The sequence below is a fragment of the Pyrgilauda ruficollis genome, unplaced genomic scaffold (assembly GCF_017590135.1).
Source record: "Pyrgilauda ruficollis isolate IOZ18807 unplaced genomic scaffold, ASM1759013v1 scaffold24, whole genome shotgun sequence".
Taxonomy (NCBI): domain Eukaryota; kingdom Metazoa; phylum Chordata; class Aves; order Passeriformes; family Passeridae; genus Pyrgilauda; species Pyrgilauda ruficollis.
The window spans coordinates 12811308-12830848 of NW_024523648.1; the positions used below are offsets into that span (position 1 = coordinate 12811308).

At 41.3% G+C, this 19541-nt stretch overlaps 1 protein-coding gene across 12 annotated transcripts in view; it reads left to right on the plus strand.

Annotated features, from left to right (window-relative positions):
- Window positions 1-19499, plus strand: part of HIVEP2 (HIVEP zinc finger 2) — a 138565-nt gene extending 119066 nt beyond the window's left edge. For all 12 annotated transcript variants that reach the window (XM_041469832.1, XM_041469833.1, XM_041469841.1 and 9 more), the window contains 5 exons: window positions 633-787; window positions 5905-6080; window positions 8746-8847; window positions 9361-10271; window positions 16958-19499. In XM_041469832.1, coding sequence (XP_041325766.1) covers window positions 633-787; window positions 5905-6080; window positions 8746-8847; window positions 9361-10271; window positions 16958-17776 — 2163 coding nt within the window. In that variant the 3' untranslated portion in view covers window positions 17777-19499. The remainder of the gene's footprint in view (window positions 1-632; window positions 788-5904; window positions 6081-8745; window positions 8848-9360; window positions 10272-16957) is intronic.
- The last annotated feature ends 42 nt before the right edge of the window (window positions 19500-19541 follow it).

Genomic DNA, 19541 nt, shown 5'->3' on the forward strand with positions numbered 1-19541 from the left:
AGTGACATCTTCCCAAGACAACTTTGGAGCCTCAGTTTATCCTTCTGCAAGCTCTGCTACTGCTGCTGTCTCTGTCTCTGTTTCTATTTTCAAAACCAGATGTAAAAAATGAGGCTTTTAAAGCCCTCCATTCATGTGTGCCAGAGCCTGATACATTATCTCCTTATATTTTGCCCTTTGTTTTTCCTGATAAACAGTGTCAGACACAAACATCCACATGTGTTTGTAAAAAAAGATTAAGATAAAATTGAGTAAGGATCTTCAGATCCATTTAATGTCTTTTGCATATTGACTCTCCCTCATGGATTAAGCATTTGCTAATGGTGCCAGGGAAAATTCTGTAATGGCAATAAATTACCTTCTGAGGCTTTTCCATATCTATTTTCCATGATTTTTTTTCCCTTGAGGAAAGATACAGTATTGTCTTTTCTGTCAAGACTCTCATAAAAATTTGTCCATGTTGCCTCCTCTTCTATTCTCTGTCAAATTGAATGGGACAGATTAATTCATCATATAGAGTTGGACCAAAATGAGAGTTTGGCTTTGACCTGGTATGTTAAAAGTATTTGAAATGAAGTGTGCGTTTATTGTATGCTCCAGAAGTAACACCCTTCCTTGACTTTGTTCTGCAGATGAAACACGAGCCATTCTTCTTGTTTGGCAGCAAGCTTGAAAAGAAAGTAGTGGGGAATATTATAAAAGAAAGAGTAAAAGGAGACATTCATGGAGATAAAGACATTACATCCAAACAAACTGAGCCGATACGAATTAAAATCTTTGAAGGAGGGTAAGAAAATATAACTGGAAATTTCAAGCTCAGCCTGTCATTTTAAAGACATTTGAAAATGAATATGAATGAATTAGAATGTGAACAGTCTCCTGTATTCTTGCCATGTCCTGTAGCTCCCAAGTCTCTTCTTTTTTGTGTATTTGTCAGTCTTAAAATGCACCGCAGGGTACTTGGATACTCACTTTGGGCTCTACTTTGCTATTAAGACAATTGTTTTCCATCTGTGCGAGAGCACTCACTCGAAATTGTTACTTTAATTCCTTAAGTCATTAGGAAGTGGATGAACTGTTAATATTTTGATATTTTCTGTGCCATTTCTTTGTATTTAATGACTTCCATGAGGATGCATTCCATTTTTAGACACTGTGTACTTCCACTCAGTTGAACGGGTTGACCAGGTGTGCTTAGTGTTATTCTTGTAATATTATTATTTACTGAGGTTGGATTTTGGAGATAAAATGTAAGATGCCAATGAAATCTATGGTATCTAAGGCTAATCCGTAGATCTGTCTTGTATGGTTGATAAAATAATGTTTAATTTTACTATGGCAATCTATCACTCAAGTGATAACAGAAACAAATAACAAAGAGGGGAAAGCCAGTTAAGGTTGTTTTGAGGCTTAAGAAACTTGTTAAGAAAAGAAATTAAATAGACACTTGTTTGTCTCTGCAGTATTCTCTAAAATGGAAGATATTGTTGGTTTCTTTTATAGAATTCTGACACAATGCAATTAGTTTGCCAGTTTTTAGTTGTGCATAGTCAGGTGGCTAAACAAGATGTGGTTTCCAGTCTTACCAAACTCAGATGGTCCCACAGCACTGTTTTATTGGGGTGACTAAATAGGTCAGGAGGGAGATGTGAGAAATTCATACATCCATTTCCTTCTCCTGTCAGTTTGTACCCTTCAAAATCTCAATTCTCCTTCATTGATGTTGTGTTTTTATCTTTGATTGAATAATCTCCATGAAATTACCATTCCCATTTCTTTCTAGTCTGCTACACTGAAGGAGTATAGCCTACATCTTGCCTGAAAGACTGAAAAGGTTATTTTGGAGGTTTTTTAAGATGTGCTGGCCCAGACACCCTCATCCTGTCTGTTCTCTGTAGCTGTACCTTGTCCTAGTACCTAAGCCAGTAGACTGGCTTTACAAGAGTGACCCAAATTCAGTGGTAAGCCTAAGTTTACAAGAAATTTAAAGAGCTGGTGCTTCAACTCACTCCCGCTTTGAAGTATAAAATCACCTCCCACTATGTACCATTTCTGAATTTGGATGACCCAGCTGAGGATAGTCTGCCTTGATGTAAACTACCTGATGAGAGGTCAGAAGAGTAAAAGTGTGTTAAGGAAAGCAACTTAGAGGAGGATTCACATGAGTGTGAGCTGCAGCAAATCACTCTATAAAAAACTTCTATCTAATACTGACATCAATAAATTTTGTGTGTTACTTGCACTATCTTAAGTTTTCCTGTACACCAATAAGGTTTATGAAACTATTTGAGTAAAATCATATAATTCACACTTCACTTAGAAATGTCTTCTAGTAATACTTGGCTATGTGTAGATACCCTTTGAGTAAAACAAAGCATGAGAAACCTTGATGTGCACATCAATTTCTGGAGTGGGGAGAACAAATAGTCTGTGCAATAGACTGGGACTTCCTCAATAGAAACATATGAACTGCAAAACTGCAGCAAATGAGGTGATGCAGTGTCAGTAGGTCCACTCTTTACTCACACATCATAACTTCATGGTACATTTCACAAGAATTATTTGTGGTAGAATAGATTCGTTCTTTCCATTCTAGACTATTTGGCTATTTTTTAAATTGTTGTAATGTACCTTAGATATTATTGTCATGTCTTGCACTGTTTTCTGTCCTGGTTATTGAATTTTCCCTTCTCTTCAAGTTATTGTCTATCACACTTAAAGCTAGCTATTATCTATAACTTCTTAAAGCTAGTTTTTGACATGGGTGGGTTTCTGTGCTTGCTTCTTCTTGGCTGTTTGTTGAGCTATTTTGTTCTCTCTTCAAGCACACCTTCATCTCCTCTGAGCACGTAGTGCAATGAACTATATAGAAATATAGTCTGTTGTCTTCATGTCACATTTTCTCCCCTGGACAGAGAAGCATGGATGGTCATATCTATTTCAGCAGGATATTTTTATTTTGGTTTTTGGTTTTCATGGGGAATGGGTTTCCTTAGGCTTTGTGATTGGTTTTGTTTCATAGGTGTGAAGAAGGTAATTAGCTGAGAAAGATCTGTGGTTGTCCACTTTTGATTTGTGTGAAAGCCTGTCCACCTGGCAGGCAAGTGGAGCTCTGCAGCTGCCTTGTGCCAGTGGGGTGGAACATTCATATGGCAGCTAGGCAAAAAGCAGATAGCCGGGGCTGGGGATGAGTAAGAAGCTGAAGGAGAAGAATCAGAATTGAGGCAAAAAGTAGATCACGGAATCATTGAGTTGTTACAGTTGTAACAGACCCCTAAGATCGAGTCCAAATGTCAGCCAGTACCACCAGATGTCACAGCACATCACCACCTCACTGCAGAAAGCCCATCAAGAGCATTTTGTAAGCATCGGAGCAGAGGGAGTTTGGAAGGAAGAAACTAAACACTGCATTGTTACCACTGGCAGGTGGCTTGATTCAAGTGAAATTATCAGAATCATAAAATCTGCTTTCCATCATCTGACTGCAGATGTGACTGATGGGATATGAAGCAGTATTTCTCAAAGAAGAACAATAATTTCAAGTTCAGTCCTTGCTGCAGTACAGTTAGTCAGTAATGGTGTGCAAAGAAAGAAGGGAGAAGACAAGCATGCCTGCTCCTCTGGCACCTAGTTTAATGACACTATCAGCTGGCAGCAAGAATTCACAGTTTGCTTATGTTTGTACTTTCATATCTATCAGTAATAGACTGTAATTGAAGAACCCAAATAAAATAACATTTTGGATAGAAATTGCAGGACTCTGAGACTTGTTAATGCTTTTTGACTCAAGAGTCCCATCCTAGTCAAACTCAGAGCAGCAGTGGCCAAAGTCCCTACATGGACATTACATAGTAGGAAGGGGGAAATTACTCAAAGCTTTGAGAGAGGCACAAGTTAACAGGAAGATCAAATATTCCTGGGGTCTAAAAGGTAATCACCGTGACTCTGACTTCTGGTCTTTTAGTTTTTGCACCAGCCCTTCTTTAAATGTCAAGTTTGTGTGTGTCATTTCTCTTACAGTCATTGTTATGATGAAGCATACTTAAAGAGTCAAGGTCACTTGTGGCCAAAAACCATCTATATGAATGATGAAGAGACACATGTTTTATCATTGTCTTTGTGTCCAATGGGATCTGACAGGTGACAGAAGCCAGTGGAATGAGGTCAAGCAGAAGAAGAGCAGAGATGGAGCAACAGAAAAGCACATGTAATAGCACAGCATTTATCTTACCAGTATCAATCAGATGGTAGACTCCATCCCAGCAAAGTCAGACTGTAAGGAGAGATGAAGAGAAGATAAAATAGCAATATTTCACATAATAATGGGCTCTTTTTTTTTTTGTCTGTGGGAGAAAGCTTGGAGGAAGTTGATGAAGCAGTGGATAGAGAGATGACTAGCAGTCATTGGCATGTGCATATGAAGGAGAACCTGGGAAATGGGGCAGCCGAGATCCCAAAAATATTGTACAGAAAACCTGCTAAAGAGATGACTAACTATTATGTTACATTAGATAATTCCAGTTTTGTCCATGCTGCCAGGGACAATGAAGGATATGGGAGAGGTACAACTTAGTTTGGAAATGAGATGAAAAAAACCTGAATTTAGGCATGTGCATTTGAAAGCGGAGCTAATGTGTTTAAAAGATAAGAAGATGAACTTGAGAACAGGACACTGCTTTATGTTTTTCTAAAATATTAACTTCAAAATTTATATTACCCATGATATAGCTAAACATATGGGAAAGTGTTCATCTAAGAACAGCACACTTGAAAAATGTTCCAGCTCTGTAACCCAAAAATTGCCACTTTTTTTCTTGTGGAGTTATCGTCACATTAACAGAATCTTTCACACAACCCCTTTTTTATTTAAAGTACTGAATGTCAGTACCAACAATATTTTGTGGGTTGTGCATCCACAGAGTGACTGAAATTACTTTGTGCTGCTTAGGATGAGGGCAATGGAGGACAGAGGGCAGAAGAAATATTATTTTTCAGTTCTTGCACTTCCTGGATTTTACTTTGAATGAATGAGGATGGAATTCTTCCCCAAAGGAATGCAGCCTTCAAACCTCAGAACAGCCTGAGTAGATTCCCTAGACTCCTTTAGATTTCAGTATTAACAATTTAGCATGATAATAAAGGCAATGTACGGCTTTACATAGCTTTCCATATCTTATTTATTTTCTAACTACACACTATGTGATCAGAAAAAAAAAAAAATAGAAAGTTTATGTCTGTGTGTCGGTTCTATGCCATGATAAGAAAAACTTCGGTAATAGCTTTCTTCAAAGTATCTGTGTTTGACATGTACCATTTTATTTCTGAAGCATCACATACCTGAGTGAAATCAACTCCGTGTCTCTTTGGGGAGCAGTTTATCTTCGGGAATGTCAGGCATATGTAATGTGAATGAATATATCCTTGCTTGTCATCCGTGTTCCCTTTATGCTTAATGGGAAGAAACGGGCATTTCCAGGATGCGATTTATCTGATCCCAAGGGATAAATACACTAACATAGTCAAATGAACCGTGCTGCAAAACAATGCTGTTTTCAGTGGTGGTAAATGTCTGTGCTGTACAAGACTACAATGAGCTGAAATCCAACCTGCAGGCTTATATTTGGAGTTGTGTCTATAGGGATGGTTGTTCATTGGTTTCCTGACAAGGTGCTTATACTGTTCTCGTACTGCAACCTGTTGGTCTCATATTGTTTAAATACATTGGGACCAGTACATTCTCTGAAAGCCAAATACTTTATGGGTTCCATACTGAAAGTTCAGTAGTTCCTTTGGACTTCTCTCTGAGTTTGCATTGATTATGAGGATCAGATGCATAGAAGTGGTGTTTGTACATGTATCAGACCTAAAGTCTGTATGACTTAAATGCTTGCTCTCTTCCCACAGGTATAAATCAAATGAGGATTATGTCTATGTCAGAGGTCGTGGCAGAGGAAAGTACATTTGTGAAGAATGTGGTATTCGCTGTAAAAAGCCAAGCATGCTCAAAAAACATATCCGCACTCACACTGATGTCCGGCCTTATGTATGCAAGCTGTGCAATTTTGCCTTCAAAACTAAAGGTACTTGACCTTTTTTGCTGAACTCTTGCCACTTCTGGAGCTATTTTGCCCTCTGGAATCCAATCACCCATTGCAATCAGGGAGAGTATTTTCTTCAGAATAAAATTGTTGTGTTTATATATACAGGACTGTATAAGAGAGTTTGTTCTCTTCTGTTTAATTGATCCAGGGATTTTGTAAGACTCTGAGACTCCTTGGATAACTTCATTAAGATCTAGAGGGTCTTGGCTGGTCCTTCTGTCTGCAGAGAAAATGTAGTAGCGTAAGATCCACCCTGAAAAATAATACTCTGCCAACATTGTTACATGATGCAAATTTTAATTGCAGCAACACTTAAATGCTACCAGGAGACCATACTTCTTATGACATAATGTAGAAGCAGAGCATCAGCTGCTGAGGAATACATGCCTTTACAGGCTTTACAGTGGGTCAGTTTCAAGTTTATAAATAATATATGTCTCCTAGATGGGCCAGTCCATCCACTGTGGCATTAATTATGAATAGAGATCTGATAGCTTCTGTTCACATGTATTTATCAGCACAGAAAAAAGCTTCCATTTGTCACCCTGTGGCCACAGATAATGGTATTCTTTGGAATTCAGATTCGTGATGCAACCATCTCCTTGAAAAAAATAAATCCTTTCCTTGGTATCATTTCTTTGTAGCACAGCCTAAATGAGCCTTACATTCGTAGTTTCTTAGCTTCCCTTTGGCAGACAAAGGAATGGATTCTAGTCTCAGTGCAGTGAAACTTAACTCAAAGGGGGAGAAAGGAAGCTGAAGGAAAATTCTCCCAAGATCCCTCTGCAGCTTCATGGCTGTTTTGAGGATTGAGAATTGTAATAGTTTCCATGACTCCAGCAGTTTTTCCTGTGCCAAAGATGGGAACAGCTGATGGATGGTAGTAGACTCATCAGCCTAATTTAAGATGGGAACATTCATGGGCATGTAGAGACAAAGACAAGGAGCTGCTTGTTTGTAGTCCCAGTAGACCATCTGGTGAGCTGCTCTCATATCATTGCTTACATTTGACATTGCTGGAGGAATGGGTCTTGAGTGGGGACTTGAAATACATGACAGTATTGTGGTTTTGTAGCTGTGTTCAGAGTGGACATTCCAAGAAGAAGAGGTGGCATGGTAAAAAATAAAAAAGAGAAATTGCTTGCTGTGGCTGGCATTTCTGACAAAGAAGAAGAAACATGGAGGAGGTGGTTTGCTATTGCACAGGAAGGGCATGAGTAGCAGGAGACTAGGTTAGCCTTCGAAGTACAAGAAGTGTTTAACTGGTGCATTACTGATTATAAGCAGTTGTCAGCCTCATAACCACTATTGCTACTTTGCTGAGAGCAGTAGGAGACAAACTTTCAGAGGTACTTAGGTTTTCAGTTTTTCTGAGCATTTAGCCATCCAGAAGCATCATTGGCCAAGTTAGATTTTTCATGCAGTGCACAGGTTCAAGAAACTCCTAGTGAGAAGGGAATTATTTAAACTAGCTGGAGCTGAAAGTCAGACAAGAAGAGCATTGTGAATTTCTAAGCACACCTGCGCTATCCAGCAGAAGAGTGCGTGTTCCTGACCCAAGGTGGCATGTACCACAACACCAACTGGAGATGCTGGTTGGGGTCCTAGAAGCAGCATAAATGCATTTCCAGAGGGCTTTCCTGGAGCTAAGAAGCACCATGACTTGGTAGTGGGTTGGGTTTGCTTGTGCCATGCTTTCCCTTTTGGTTGTAGCAAAGGAGGCTGAAGTGGCAAATGGATTAGAGCGATATTCTCCTGCTTGTGCTTTGTGCTCAAAATTCTTTGTCATGAAGTGTCTCTTGGGGCCAATCTCAACCCAGTTTTTTAATTTATGAAAAAACAGACCAAGACATGCGCTCCAGAAAGTCAATAGTCTAGTGTTAGATTGCTCTCTCAGGGGAATAGGAGATTTGCTTTCAAATCTCTGCTGTGTCTGGTTTAGATCCGTACTGTAAATCTGGGAGCTGAACCTGAATTTCCCACATCCCAGGTGGGTGCTGTAAGCACAGCTCCTCTCAGTTCAGAGACTGCAGCTAGATGGTAAACTTGCATAGAGAAGTCTCCTATAACTGGTTTTTTTTTTTTTTTTTTTTGTTTTTTTTTTTTTTTGTTTTTTTTTGTTTTGTTTTGTTTTGTTTTGTTTTTTGTTTCTGTGGGGCACTTTTGCTTCTAAATGCTCCAAATACACGGAGCATTTGGAAACCATGTGTGAGGTAAATGGGAGAGCCCTTACCTGGAAAGTGTGCCACTGTGTAAATAAGAGCATGAGCCCTGAACGGCTGCTGTGCTGTGGACTTACTTTGATGTCTAGGCAATCTGTACATATCATGAACAGTGAGTCCAGGAAAAGATAACATTCAAAAGTGAGTTTTGTAGGGGTGACTAAATATCATGTGGAAAATTGGAGAGATGCCTATGTACCTCTCAGGCCCTTAGTTTATTTGAATTTTTTATTTTCTAAATATAAGAAAACCTACTCTCATTAAAACAGTCACTGAGGCCAGTGGTCTTTATGAGTCAGCCCTGTCTGTTGTGGTGTTTTTTAAAGCTAAACCCTATTATCATAAATGGAGTTAAAATACATCAAAACTTTAAGAGTGATCTTTGTTGTTGTCCGTTAATTTCATTAATCTCTGATCCATAGGAAATCTGACAAAACATATGAAGTCTAAAGCACACATGAAAAAATGCTTGGAGCTTGGAGTATCAATGACATCTGTAGATGATGCTGAAACTGAAGAAGCAGGTATGTCAAAATGATTTAATTTAGTTGGAATGGCCTCATTCCAACAAAAGTACGGAAAGTATGGAGTCTGCAAATGACTCACTGCACTTTAGCACAGTGATGGGCATGGGAAAATATATTACGAGTATTTGGGGCATTTTTAAATTGAGAGTTAACATTTTAATAAACAGGAAATAAAAAAAGAAAAATCCTATTTAGTTGCCTGGGTTATACTTTTTTACGTGAAGAGGCTCTAGAAATAAAAGTATGGCCTGTCGTCATCTGTCTCATATGAGGTTCCCAATAGTGAAGTTGCAAGGTAGTATAGGATGAATTTGCTTTCATACTTCAAGTATAGAATTTTAGGTATTATTTTGAAAAAAAAGATTGTTTTTGTCAATGAGGAATGGCTTTATGCAGCCATCCCAGATGAAGAGCATCCAGCGATGGCATTGAGTGTGCTGGGTGGGGAATGGTTGTGGTGTGAGCGGTGCGATATGTGCTAATCATTTGGACTTGCTGTGGTTGTTTCAGAAAATATGGAGGACATGCAGCAGGAAGCAGAGAAGAGCAGCAACCTGGCAGGGCTGTCAGCAGAGCACCAGTTTTCTGACGCAGAGGAATCAGATGGCGAGGATGGCGACGACAATGATGATGATGATGAAGATGAGGATGATTTTGATGATACTCAGGGAGACTCGACACCAAAAACCAGATCAAGAAGCACCAGCCCACAGCCTCCTCGGTTCTCCTCCCTGTCAGTGAACTCAGCTGGGGCATCTCAGGGGGCTTCCCCAGAGGGCTCCCTTTCAGTGGGACACTCTTCCCTCATCAGTTACTTGGTCACCTTACCTAGCATTCAGGTTACTCAGCTTATAACACCAAGCGACTCCTGTGACGACACACAAATGACAGAATACCAGAGGTTTTTCCAGAGTAAGAGTACGGATTCAGAGCCCGATAAAGACAGATTGGACATACCCAGCAGCATGGATGAGGATTACACGCTTTCGTTAGATCCCAGTTCTTCTCCGAGGGACCTCTCACCTTCCAGCCGACAATCGTCACCTGGCTACGATTCTTCACCCTACAGAGATAACTCACCAAAGAGGTATTTAATGCCAAAAGGGGATTTGTCACCCAGAAGACATCTGTCACCCCGACGAGATATTTCACCCATGAGGCACCTTTCCCCACGGAAGGAGGCTGTGCTGAGGAGAGAGTTATCACCAAGACGGGACGTGTCACCAAGACGTCACCTATCGCCGAGGAGACCAATGTCACCAGGGAAAGATGTGTCTGTTCGAAGAGATTTGTCTCCCAGGCGAGAGAGGAGATATATGGCCTCTGTTAGAGCGGCATCTCCCCGGAGGGGCTTGTACCATAATCCAGCATTGTCCATGGGTCAATATTTACAGTCTGAATCTATTCCAGTGGGACATTCAGTAAGTATGAGAGAATATTTTCATTCCTCTTGTCAAAAACTGTGCTCTTACTGAATTTGAGCATTTCAAAAATCTTTGCAGCTTTGTAGAAGAAGAAGGCATAAACTTTGAGTTTTGGTGGGAAGTCCTGGAACAAATGCAAGAAATTTGGAATAGACAGAGACCAAGTCAGGATGCTGATTCATTTAGATGCACTAGAGTCAGCCTAAGGGGCAAGTGTTCACTTGGTAGAACCCTGAGTAGCTCCATGAACTTCAATGAAATTAGGCTGGTTTGTGTGTGTATATATATATGTATGTATATGTATATATACAGATATAATTTAAAAGTTTTTAAATTGTCCAGAAAGCTTACAAAGTTTTGTGAGGCTTCCTTCTGCACTGTAAAAAATCTTGTACTTCCTGGACTCTCAGGTGAGATCCAGCCAAAATCAAGGCTTAAAGCCCTGTTCTTGTGGTATGGTGCCCATCACTGAGTATTGTTTAATGGAATAAAAATGCTAAGATAATGGAACCTCTTAGAAAAGCAAAGTACACACTGAAATAATGATCTGTGGCTGGAATTTACAGGATATTATTGTGTGAGAGGAGCAGGCAGCTGTATGCCCCAGAGAAAGTGCTGCAACCGTTTGGGTGGAAACATGCAAAATTTGCGCAGCTGCTGTCTGTGCTCTTCCCTTTTAGTAAATCAGCTCTAAGAAACTGCAAGATTGGCACTTTTGACCAGCCCTAGCATTCACAAAGCACTGCTTCCACAAATATATTACATCTTCAGAGTTAAGGAATGGCCTTGCTAGGTGTGAATTTACTTATTTATTTACTGTGCTTTCCTCACCATGTTGCTGTTGTGGCTGCCTTCTCACTGTGTGCCTGTGGGTTGAACCCACACGGGTTCAACCTGGGCAAGCTGTGACAGTCTCAGGTTACCTCAGAGCTCCTTGCTCCCTGCTCTTCTCCTGGCTGGCCTCTTCTACCTGCTTCTCCATTCCCAATCTTCTTGGCTCTCCATGTAGTCTTTGTAGTGTTTCTCTGTGGAGGAGAAGAATTGAACCCTGAGCTCATACAGTCAGCATTTCTCAGCTCTGGTGTGATTTTCTCTGTAAAGCCAGGCTGATGTGTTATCTGCTCCCAGGAAAGGAGTGAAGGATGCACCTGGACAAAGATGATTGGAGCAGGGATGGACAAAAAGAGCTGAGATGCTGCCAGCCTGGCAGATCCAAAAGTGATTTCCCAGCATTTCGGGAGTATAAGGGAAAGCTGCAACTTGAGTGGCCATATTTATTTATAGGAGAGAGCAACACAGGTGCTTCGCCCACATCTTAGACATTGCCCCATGACCTAGTAAGTTGTTTAGGAGAGCATTGGAGAGGGTGACTGATTGATTAAATGGTCCTTGAGAAAGGGCATGCTGAAACCCTGCTGAACTCTCACAGAAATGATTGCTGCACAGCTGAGAGAGGATACAAATCCCACCAGCAGTTCGACTGACTACGTGAGGAAGCACAAGTGGGTGAAGAGTCACCAGTTTAGCTAGTCATGATGTCTTAGTATCAAATGAATGGGATCATATGAGATTCTACAGCTGACATTGTGCAGGGTGCCCCAGTCCCTCATGTCCCACATGATACACACTGGCATCCTGTAGTAAAGATTGTAGATGTGTAATGATGCTAGCAAAAGCGTATTTTAACAGTAATCCTTGACCATCTGACAGTTCTTGCTGTAATATTTATCTTACACATTATGGACACCTTGCAGCAAGGCATTTAGCACATTGGAAGTACTCTCTTAGCACTTCTCACTCCTTTTTTTGAAAAGTCCACCATGCCAGGTGGACTTCTAATGCTTACCTTGTTTTTGAGGTAGAGCCAGGCATGTGGTGAAAAACACAATGTAAAAGACCACTTGTCTTACAGAAAGCATCAGTAACTTGATGGCATGTTGAGTGTTTGAGAGAGAAGGCCAGACCTCAATAGAGTCACTGCAACCTGAATACAGGAGGCATCACTGGAAGCATTTTTTAAATGAGAAAAATGACAGGTGAGGATGATTGCCCATTACAACAAATGACTGCAAGGAAGGAAAGATGCATTCCTTGTCTCTTGATGCCTTTCTGGAAAATGTACTTTAGCCAAACATTAGACAAGCTTAAGTGAAACACAAGTTATTATACTCAGCGTGTGGGAAGACAAATAGCACCTGAGCTTGCTATAAATGAAAGCTGTCAGAGAAGAAAAAGGAATAAAGGTTGTTTTTCACTTTTTAGATTAGTGAAATCCAGCAAACCAGAACATCATTAGCAGCTGCACTAGTGATGCTCATGATGGCTTACAATCCTTAAAGTACTTTAAGAGCTGCACTGGGTTCCCAGTCCTTGCAGGAGTAAGGGCAGTTTTGTGCTTCTAGTTCCTGCAGTTCCCAGAAGAGGCCAGTTTTCTTTCTTCTCAACTGAAATTGATGTATTTGCTCTAGTATCCTTGGCTAGTGCTGGTCTAGTTGCTCTTCATCTTGCTTCCTCTTGAATGTCCATGCACTTTGGTGGTCTCACACAAAAGGCTTGTAAAGTGCTCAGGCAGTGAAAGCACCATATAGAAGGCAATTAAAATTATTTGTTTAGGAAGTAGAAAAGAGCATGGTGAAAGTAAATATTTTTTTTAGATTGTATAAAAATACAGGAAAATACACACTTTTTTTGCCTTTGGCAACCAATAGCAGGATACACTCTTGCAACAGAATACTCTTTCTGAAGTAGTCTAAGTCTCCAGTGTATGCTGGGTCACACTTGGCTTTGACTAGTTAAATTGGTGTCTTTAAAATTAATGCCAGATATCTTCTGCTCTCTAAATACATAAGAAATAAATAAATTTGGGATCTTCTCTTCTGTCAATGGCAGAGGTTTCTTTCCTTATTGAGGAAGCTGATGCCATTTTCAAAGGGCTCAGATTCTTCTTCCCAGTCATCTTCTCCCAGTCCTGAGTGAAAGAGAAGTAATAGGAAGGCTTCATTTGTTCACCCTGAGTGAATCTCTTGTAGCATTTTAGTTTGGATCAGGCACATATCTCTGTTGTCACATATTTTGTGCTTTGACTCACATTTTCAGATCAGTCTTGGAGTAAGGGACCTGGATTGTTGTCAGATGGAATTAAATTGAAACTAATTAAACTGCACTAGGAGGGCAGCAGGTGCCCTTGAACTGTGAATGGCCATCCAAGTGACTGCAAAGAGGCCACATAGGGCTAATCTGAAGCAACCTTCCCTTCGAAACCTACAACACTTGCATTGTGAATATGAGATTCAGCACAAAGAGTTTTCACTCCATTCCTGCTTTTCCCAACCCTTAGTACACCCTGCTACTTCCTAGTGCATACCAGAACCTTTGCCTCTTCTCTCAGTCCCAGGATAGACACAAGGAGATCGAGATGGTACCTTGCTGTGAGTGGTACACACTTATCTCTCACAACCAGTTTAGGTTCTAGGCAGTAGTGGATTTTGCTTCTGTTGCCATCTTGTTGCTCATCTCATTCATTTTGAAGTCTGAAGCCTGTCTTGATATATTCGGAAGGGCTGAAGGGAATTAGGCATCTCTATGACCTCTTGAAAATTGATAGGATTTAAGGTCCTTTGATCATCCCGAACATGGATATTAAATCACTTCCCAAACACTCACCACTTTATCATCTTGAGTGAAGTGCATTCTTGTACAGAGAGCCAGAAACTTCTGAATTCCAGGTAAACTGTAAATAGGTTCACTGGTGCATCTGGGTTACTGTGGTGCATTCTGTGTTGGGCTGCAAATTGGGCTGATCCTGAAAGCGAGGGCCACATGGAGTTGGTAATGTGCTCTGTTACTGATTTTCACTATAGAGTTCAGTGTTTTCTGGTTTTTAACTTTAAAAACCCTCAAGTACATTATGACATGCTAATCACAGAGACTGTTTTCCACCCAACATGTTTTTGCAAGCTGTGGTCTGAGGCTGCCCAGAGGATGTCTGTGAAGGGTGCTTGGCTTTGAAATGTGATCTTCCTCTTAATCTCACACAGCCTGATTTGGGTGATGTACTAGATACAGGGTAAACCCTGTCTCATCCCTGAGGCATTCTGGGGGATTTGTGAAGCTGGATATGGCTTTGCTCAGGGGTGTGATGTGGCAGTCTAGCTTTGTGACCAGGTCAGAGCATTTAGTCAAGAGCTGCTACAGAACACTGTTGGTTGGGAAATTATATGTTACCTGGAGTTGAAGGGAAATATGCTAAACTGTAACAAATGAGAATTAATAGGAAATGAACTGGATTCCCATCACCTGACAAAGAGAAGACCTCAGCTCACAGGACTGGCAGCAATCCATTCTGACTGCACTGCAAAAAGATGCCATGACTTCCTGCTCTGTGCTCTGTGATCAAATACTTGCCCTGTCAACTGCAGAAAGTCTTTAGATTTTCTGGATGCTTGTTGAAAAGACACCGTCTTTCTCTGTGAATGTGTGTGTCTGCTTGTAGGAATGAAAATGCTAAATATTGGTAAAGGCAATAAAAAGGGTTAGAGGTAGGAACTAGTGATTGTAACCATTTATGTTAACTGTTTCCAAACTCACCTGCCAGGGCTAGAAAAAAATAATCCAGTATGTGGCCAGCCAGGCTTGGAAAGTATCTAGTGACATGCCACACACTGTCACTGTCTGTGTTAAAATCGGACATACGAGACATATCTTGGATGATGCTGCGGATCTTGAAGCACACAGCAGCTTCTGTCATGTTAGCCACCTCTATCCAGCAAGGACAGACTATTGCTCTGTTCCCTTATGAAACTCTGGCAGGGTAAAACATGAAGCCAATGTCTTTCTCAATTAGAGATTTGTGAGTGACTAGGTTTATTCTTTGATGAGTTTTACTCATTTTTTTTTCTCAATTTCCCTTAGCCCAAGTTCACATCAGATGTAATAGTAATAAATGTCATGGTGTAGGAAACGTCCAAAAGGACAATATGACTGAGGAACTGGTTGACAGACCAAAGATGGAAAAAAGTAGAGGGCAAGCAGCTGTGCAGAGGTGAAGTTAGTGATAGGAAGGACTGACAGGGTAGGTGAACTGTCTTGCGGCTTGGCAGTTGCAGTGTATTTTGTAGTTTTCCCCATTCAGCAATATAATGTGCTGTCACTGTGCTTTCTTATGACAGTTTCTCTTTTATGAGACTCAAGTGTCTCACTTTCTGAATAGGAAAATTCCCAACATAGATTAGTCTCTGAATAATATCTCTGAAGTTTGACTCTGATGATTATGGGTCACCCTTTCCTGTCTCAACATTGATTTATATTAAACAGGACAAAGCATCTGAGCACAGTGAGATTGAGCCCTTGGGTAGCACAGAAACTGAATATTTAATTGCCCCCTAAACCAGCTCCCTAGGATGGGATCAAGAGGTTGCTTAATGCCTTGAGAGCTAGGATTTCCCAGCAGTGAAGTGCTGCCACTTCAGTGCATTGGCATTTAGCAGCACAATCCTCAGGCTGCCACACCAAGGCTGTGGTAGCATTACAGCTCTGGGGCAATTGATCCATGTTTGGTCAATTTACAGAGCAGAGATGTGCATTTTCATTCATTTAATTTCATATGAGAGTCCCTGAGAGATGTGTGGCCAAATCCCACATATAATTATGAAAATGTTATCCTGCACTTCTGTCATCATTACTCTTCTGGTCAGCAACAAATGGTACTTAATCATCAGATAGCAAACAAATTTTAAAACTTAGGAATGAAAATAAAAAGGAACCCAAAAGTCCAGGGCATATTTAATACTGAGTGGAGATGGAGCTATTTATTCTTTCAAGGCAGGAAGTAATGGGAAGGCAGTGAAAATGTCAATATTGCGAGATTGGCTTTTATTAGCTGTCACAAAATCCCCCATTCTTCTCAATCCCATTATGAGTGGGTGAGTCTCCCTGGGACAGAATCATCACTTCTGCTCACAGCTGATGTCTGTGCTTTTGTTATTATTTATTGTTTACACTGCAGATAAGCCAGAGGGGTGCTCCATTGTCTCAATGACTAAAAACATTTGTGTCTTCATCACACAGAGACACTTGAACTTGCATGGAAATACCCATCTGCTTTCACCAAGGATTGGGTAAAGCTCCCAGGGAGCAAGTGCATTCTGTGGGGCTCAAGAGCAGATTTTTCAGAAGGCAGTAAATACATACATGCTGTCAGATATTCCCTGTTACGCCAAGCAGTGTGCTGAGCAGGGGATGTTCAGATGTGTACTTTTCTGCAATAAAGTTTAAATACCAGCATAATTTTCCAAAAGAGAGGGTAAGATGGATCTCCTGGCTAAATTTCTCCTGGGGAATGAAAATCTGTCTACCCCAAATTCTGTTCAAAGTTTCAGTTGAATATAATACCCTCCACTTCCTGACCTAAATTGCTGCATTGTGTTGCTGAACTCTCTTAACTAGCCACTGCCTTCCACCTCAGAGGCATGAGCCCTGTAGGGCTGAGCTAAGCAAAACCTCCTCTGTTGTTTGGATATGCAATTAGTGGAGTTTTCCAAATGCTTTGGGATCCATCTGGATGAAAGGTGCTTCGTGAATGGGAGGCTGTGTTAGAGAGGAAAGCAGATAGGTGGTTTGGCAGCCAGACAAGAATTCTGACAGTAGCAGTGCTGACATCTCTTTTGTTTTTCTTCTGATTACAGAGGAGGGGGTTGTCTCAGGCACCTTACTTCAACATATATGGAGAAAAAGGAGGCATGGAGCACCGCAGGTCTAGCCTGTTCCCTGAAGGTCCGAGCGACTACGTCTTCAGTCACCTTCCACTACACTCCCAGCAGCAGATCCGAGCACCTATCCCCATGATGCCTATTGGGGGTATCCAGATGGTCCATTCAGTCCCCGTGGCCCTTTCAGGTTTACATTCTCCGTCCACTCTGGCCCTGCAGAGGGAGGTCTCTGAGGAGAAGCAAAGAGGAGCTGCGGAAGCCCTCACGAAAGAACCGTACAGCATTTCTAAGCACCATGAGAAACGTACCTCTCCGCACAGCTTGCACCCCGCTGCTCCCCCCAGCGCCCCCTCCTCGCCGCTGCTGTTGCTGGCTCAGAGCACATCCGAGGACAGTGTCGTGGCTACCGAGAGGGAGCAGGAGGAGAACATACAGACTTGTACAAAAGCCATAGCCTCTCTGCGAATCGCCACAGAAGAAGCCGTTCTGCACGGGGCGGAGCAGCTGCAGAGGCCTTCTGAGCCTCACCAGAAACCCTTAGAAAGTGCACATTTTAGCATTAAACACTTTAGTGGATCTGAGCCAGGCCAGCCCTGTGCCTCAGCCACCCATCCTGACTTGCATGGTGGTGAACAGGACAGTTTTGGTACATCACAGACTGCGCCAGCCCATCCCACCTTTTACAGCAAGAGCTTTGTGGATGTCCAGCAGCTGGGCTTTCACAGCAAGAGCGAGCCCCCATCAAGCACACAGGAAAGGAAAGATCCGTCATCTGAGAAGAGCAAGCCGCATTGATCTGAGATGCATGGAGACTTTCACCCATACATTTACCCCACTTTTTTTTTTTCTAGAGATAGAAAAAGTATTCAAATTTACAGCATGCCTGTTCTAAGTTACAGTAGTTTGCTATTATATATACTTTTGTTATATCAAAAGAATTAGATAAAGTAACAAGTCATCATGAGCCTGACCAAAACTAAATTTGAAATTCTTATTGGGTCTGGTACTTTTAAATTGTACAGATGTTTGTGCCTTTTCTTTACTTTGCTTATATTCTTATAAGCATTTTTTTAGCAGTAATTTGTACATATTTTAGAATTTGTGTATCTGCTTTGTAATAAATGTAATTTCTTTCCTTTTTTGGACACTTGGATCTAAATGATGTAAAACAGAACAGCATCAATATATGTGAGGTTGCACTAAAACATATTTTTATATGATTAAAACTGAACAGCTTTTATGTACAGCTCTGATTCTGTAATACTAATATTTATTTACTTTGTTTCATAAATTGTAAATTTTTTTCTTAATGTTGTGGATTGCTTTTCTATGTGAAGCATGGGATTTACTGTTGCGTAATTAGAACAAAATGTATATTGTAAAACAAGATATTTAAACTAGAGTATCTTATATTATTCTGCACTTATGCATTAGTTAAAAAAAAAAAAAGATAAAAGATGTATCAGTCAGTTCTTAACTCTTGTAATTTTTTTTGTCTCTTGTTTGCCGGATTGACTATAACTTAAGTGCTGATTGTGATTTTAAACTGATAGTACCGTAAAGCATTAAAGTAAAACAATGTGCTATTGTGAGTTTTTTCAAAGCTTTATAAAACAGTTATAAATATATTAAAAGTATTTGGTCTTATGTGAACATGTTGATCTATATACTCCTTAAAAAGCTATGGGAAAACATTCCACCCCATGTAAATATGTGCATCACTGGTGCCATCTGTGTAGCTCACCGGGACCAGCAGGTTTGCCATGCTGGTGCTTCCAGGAGCGGGCCGGGGCACTGCTGCCTGCCAGAGGGCAGAGTCCAGCAGCGTCCTGGCCCACTGCCTGGCCTCCAGCAGCAGGGTGGCAAGGCCCCTACGGCCGCTTGGGGCTGGGCGAGGAGCTGGCCTGCTGGCTGGACACACGGCGCCCTGCAGTCCCCTGCTCCTGAGGGCTGACCGAGGGGCGTAGGTGTCATGGAGAAGTGCCCTGGAGTGTCACAGAGGGGTTTGGAGAGGAGGAAAAGGTGTTTCCTTGCACTTGAACTCCACAGCTGGCCACTCCCTACTGCAATACCTGTGCCAGCTTCGGGGGAGGCTCCCGTTCTGTCCTGTTCCGTCCTGTCCTGTGGATGGAGGTGTGCGGCCCTGCCGGCAAGGCAGAGAGCACCACCGCCCTGGCCTCTTCTGAAATGGGTTTCATGGGCAAGAAAGTCACAGTCTTCCAGTGTAGGGTCTCCACCTGGGCAAGGTTTGCTCCAGAGGGAAGGGAGGAGGAGCCCGGGCTTGTGTTTGAACACGTGTGGTGGGTTACCACTACCACCAGCAGCATGCGTGCCTGCACGCACGCACACACACACACACTCAAACACACGCATGCATACGCACAGATGAAAGAAACCAACGACCTGGATTATATTTTGTGCTATTTAGTGGATTATAAATCTGTGAAAACAAGTTTGTATATTGAAAATACATCTAAGGAGTGTTCTTTAAAAAGAAATAAATATACAGTTACATGCATGAGGTGTCTAGTTTTCATGTGTTCTTTGAATTTTCCAAGTT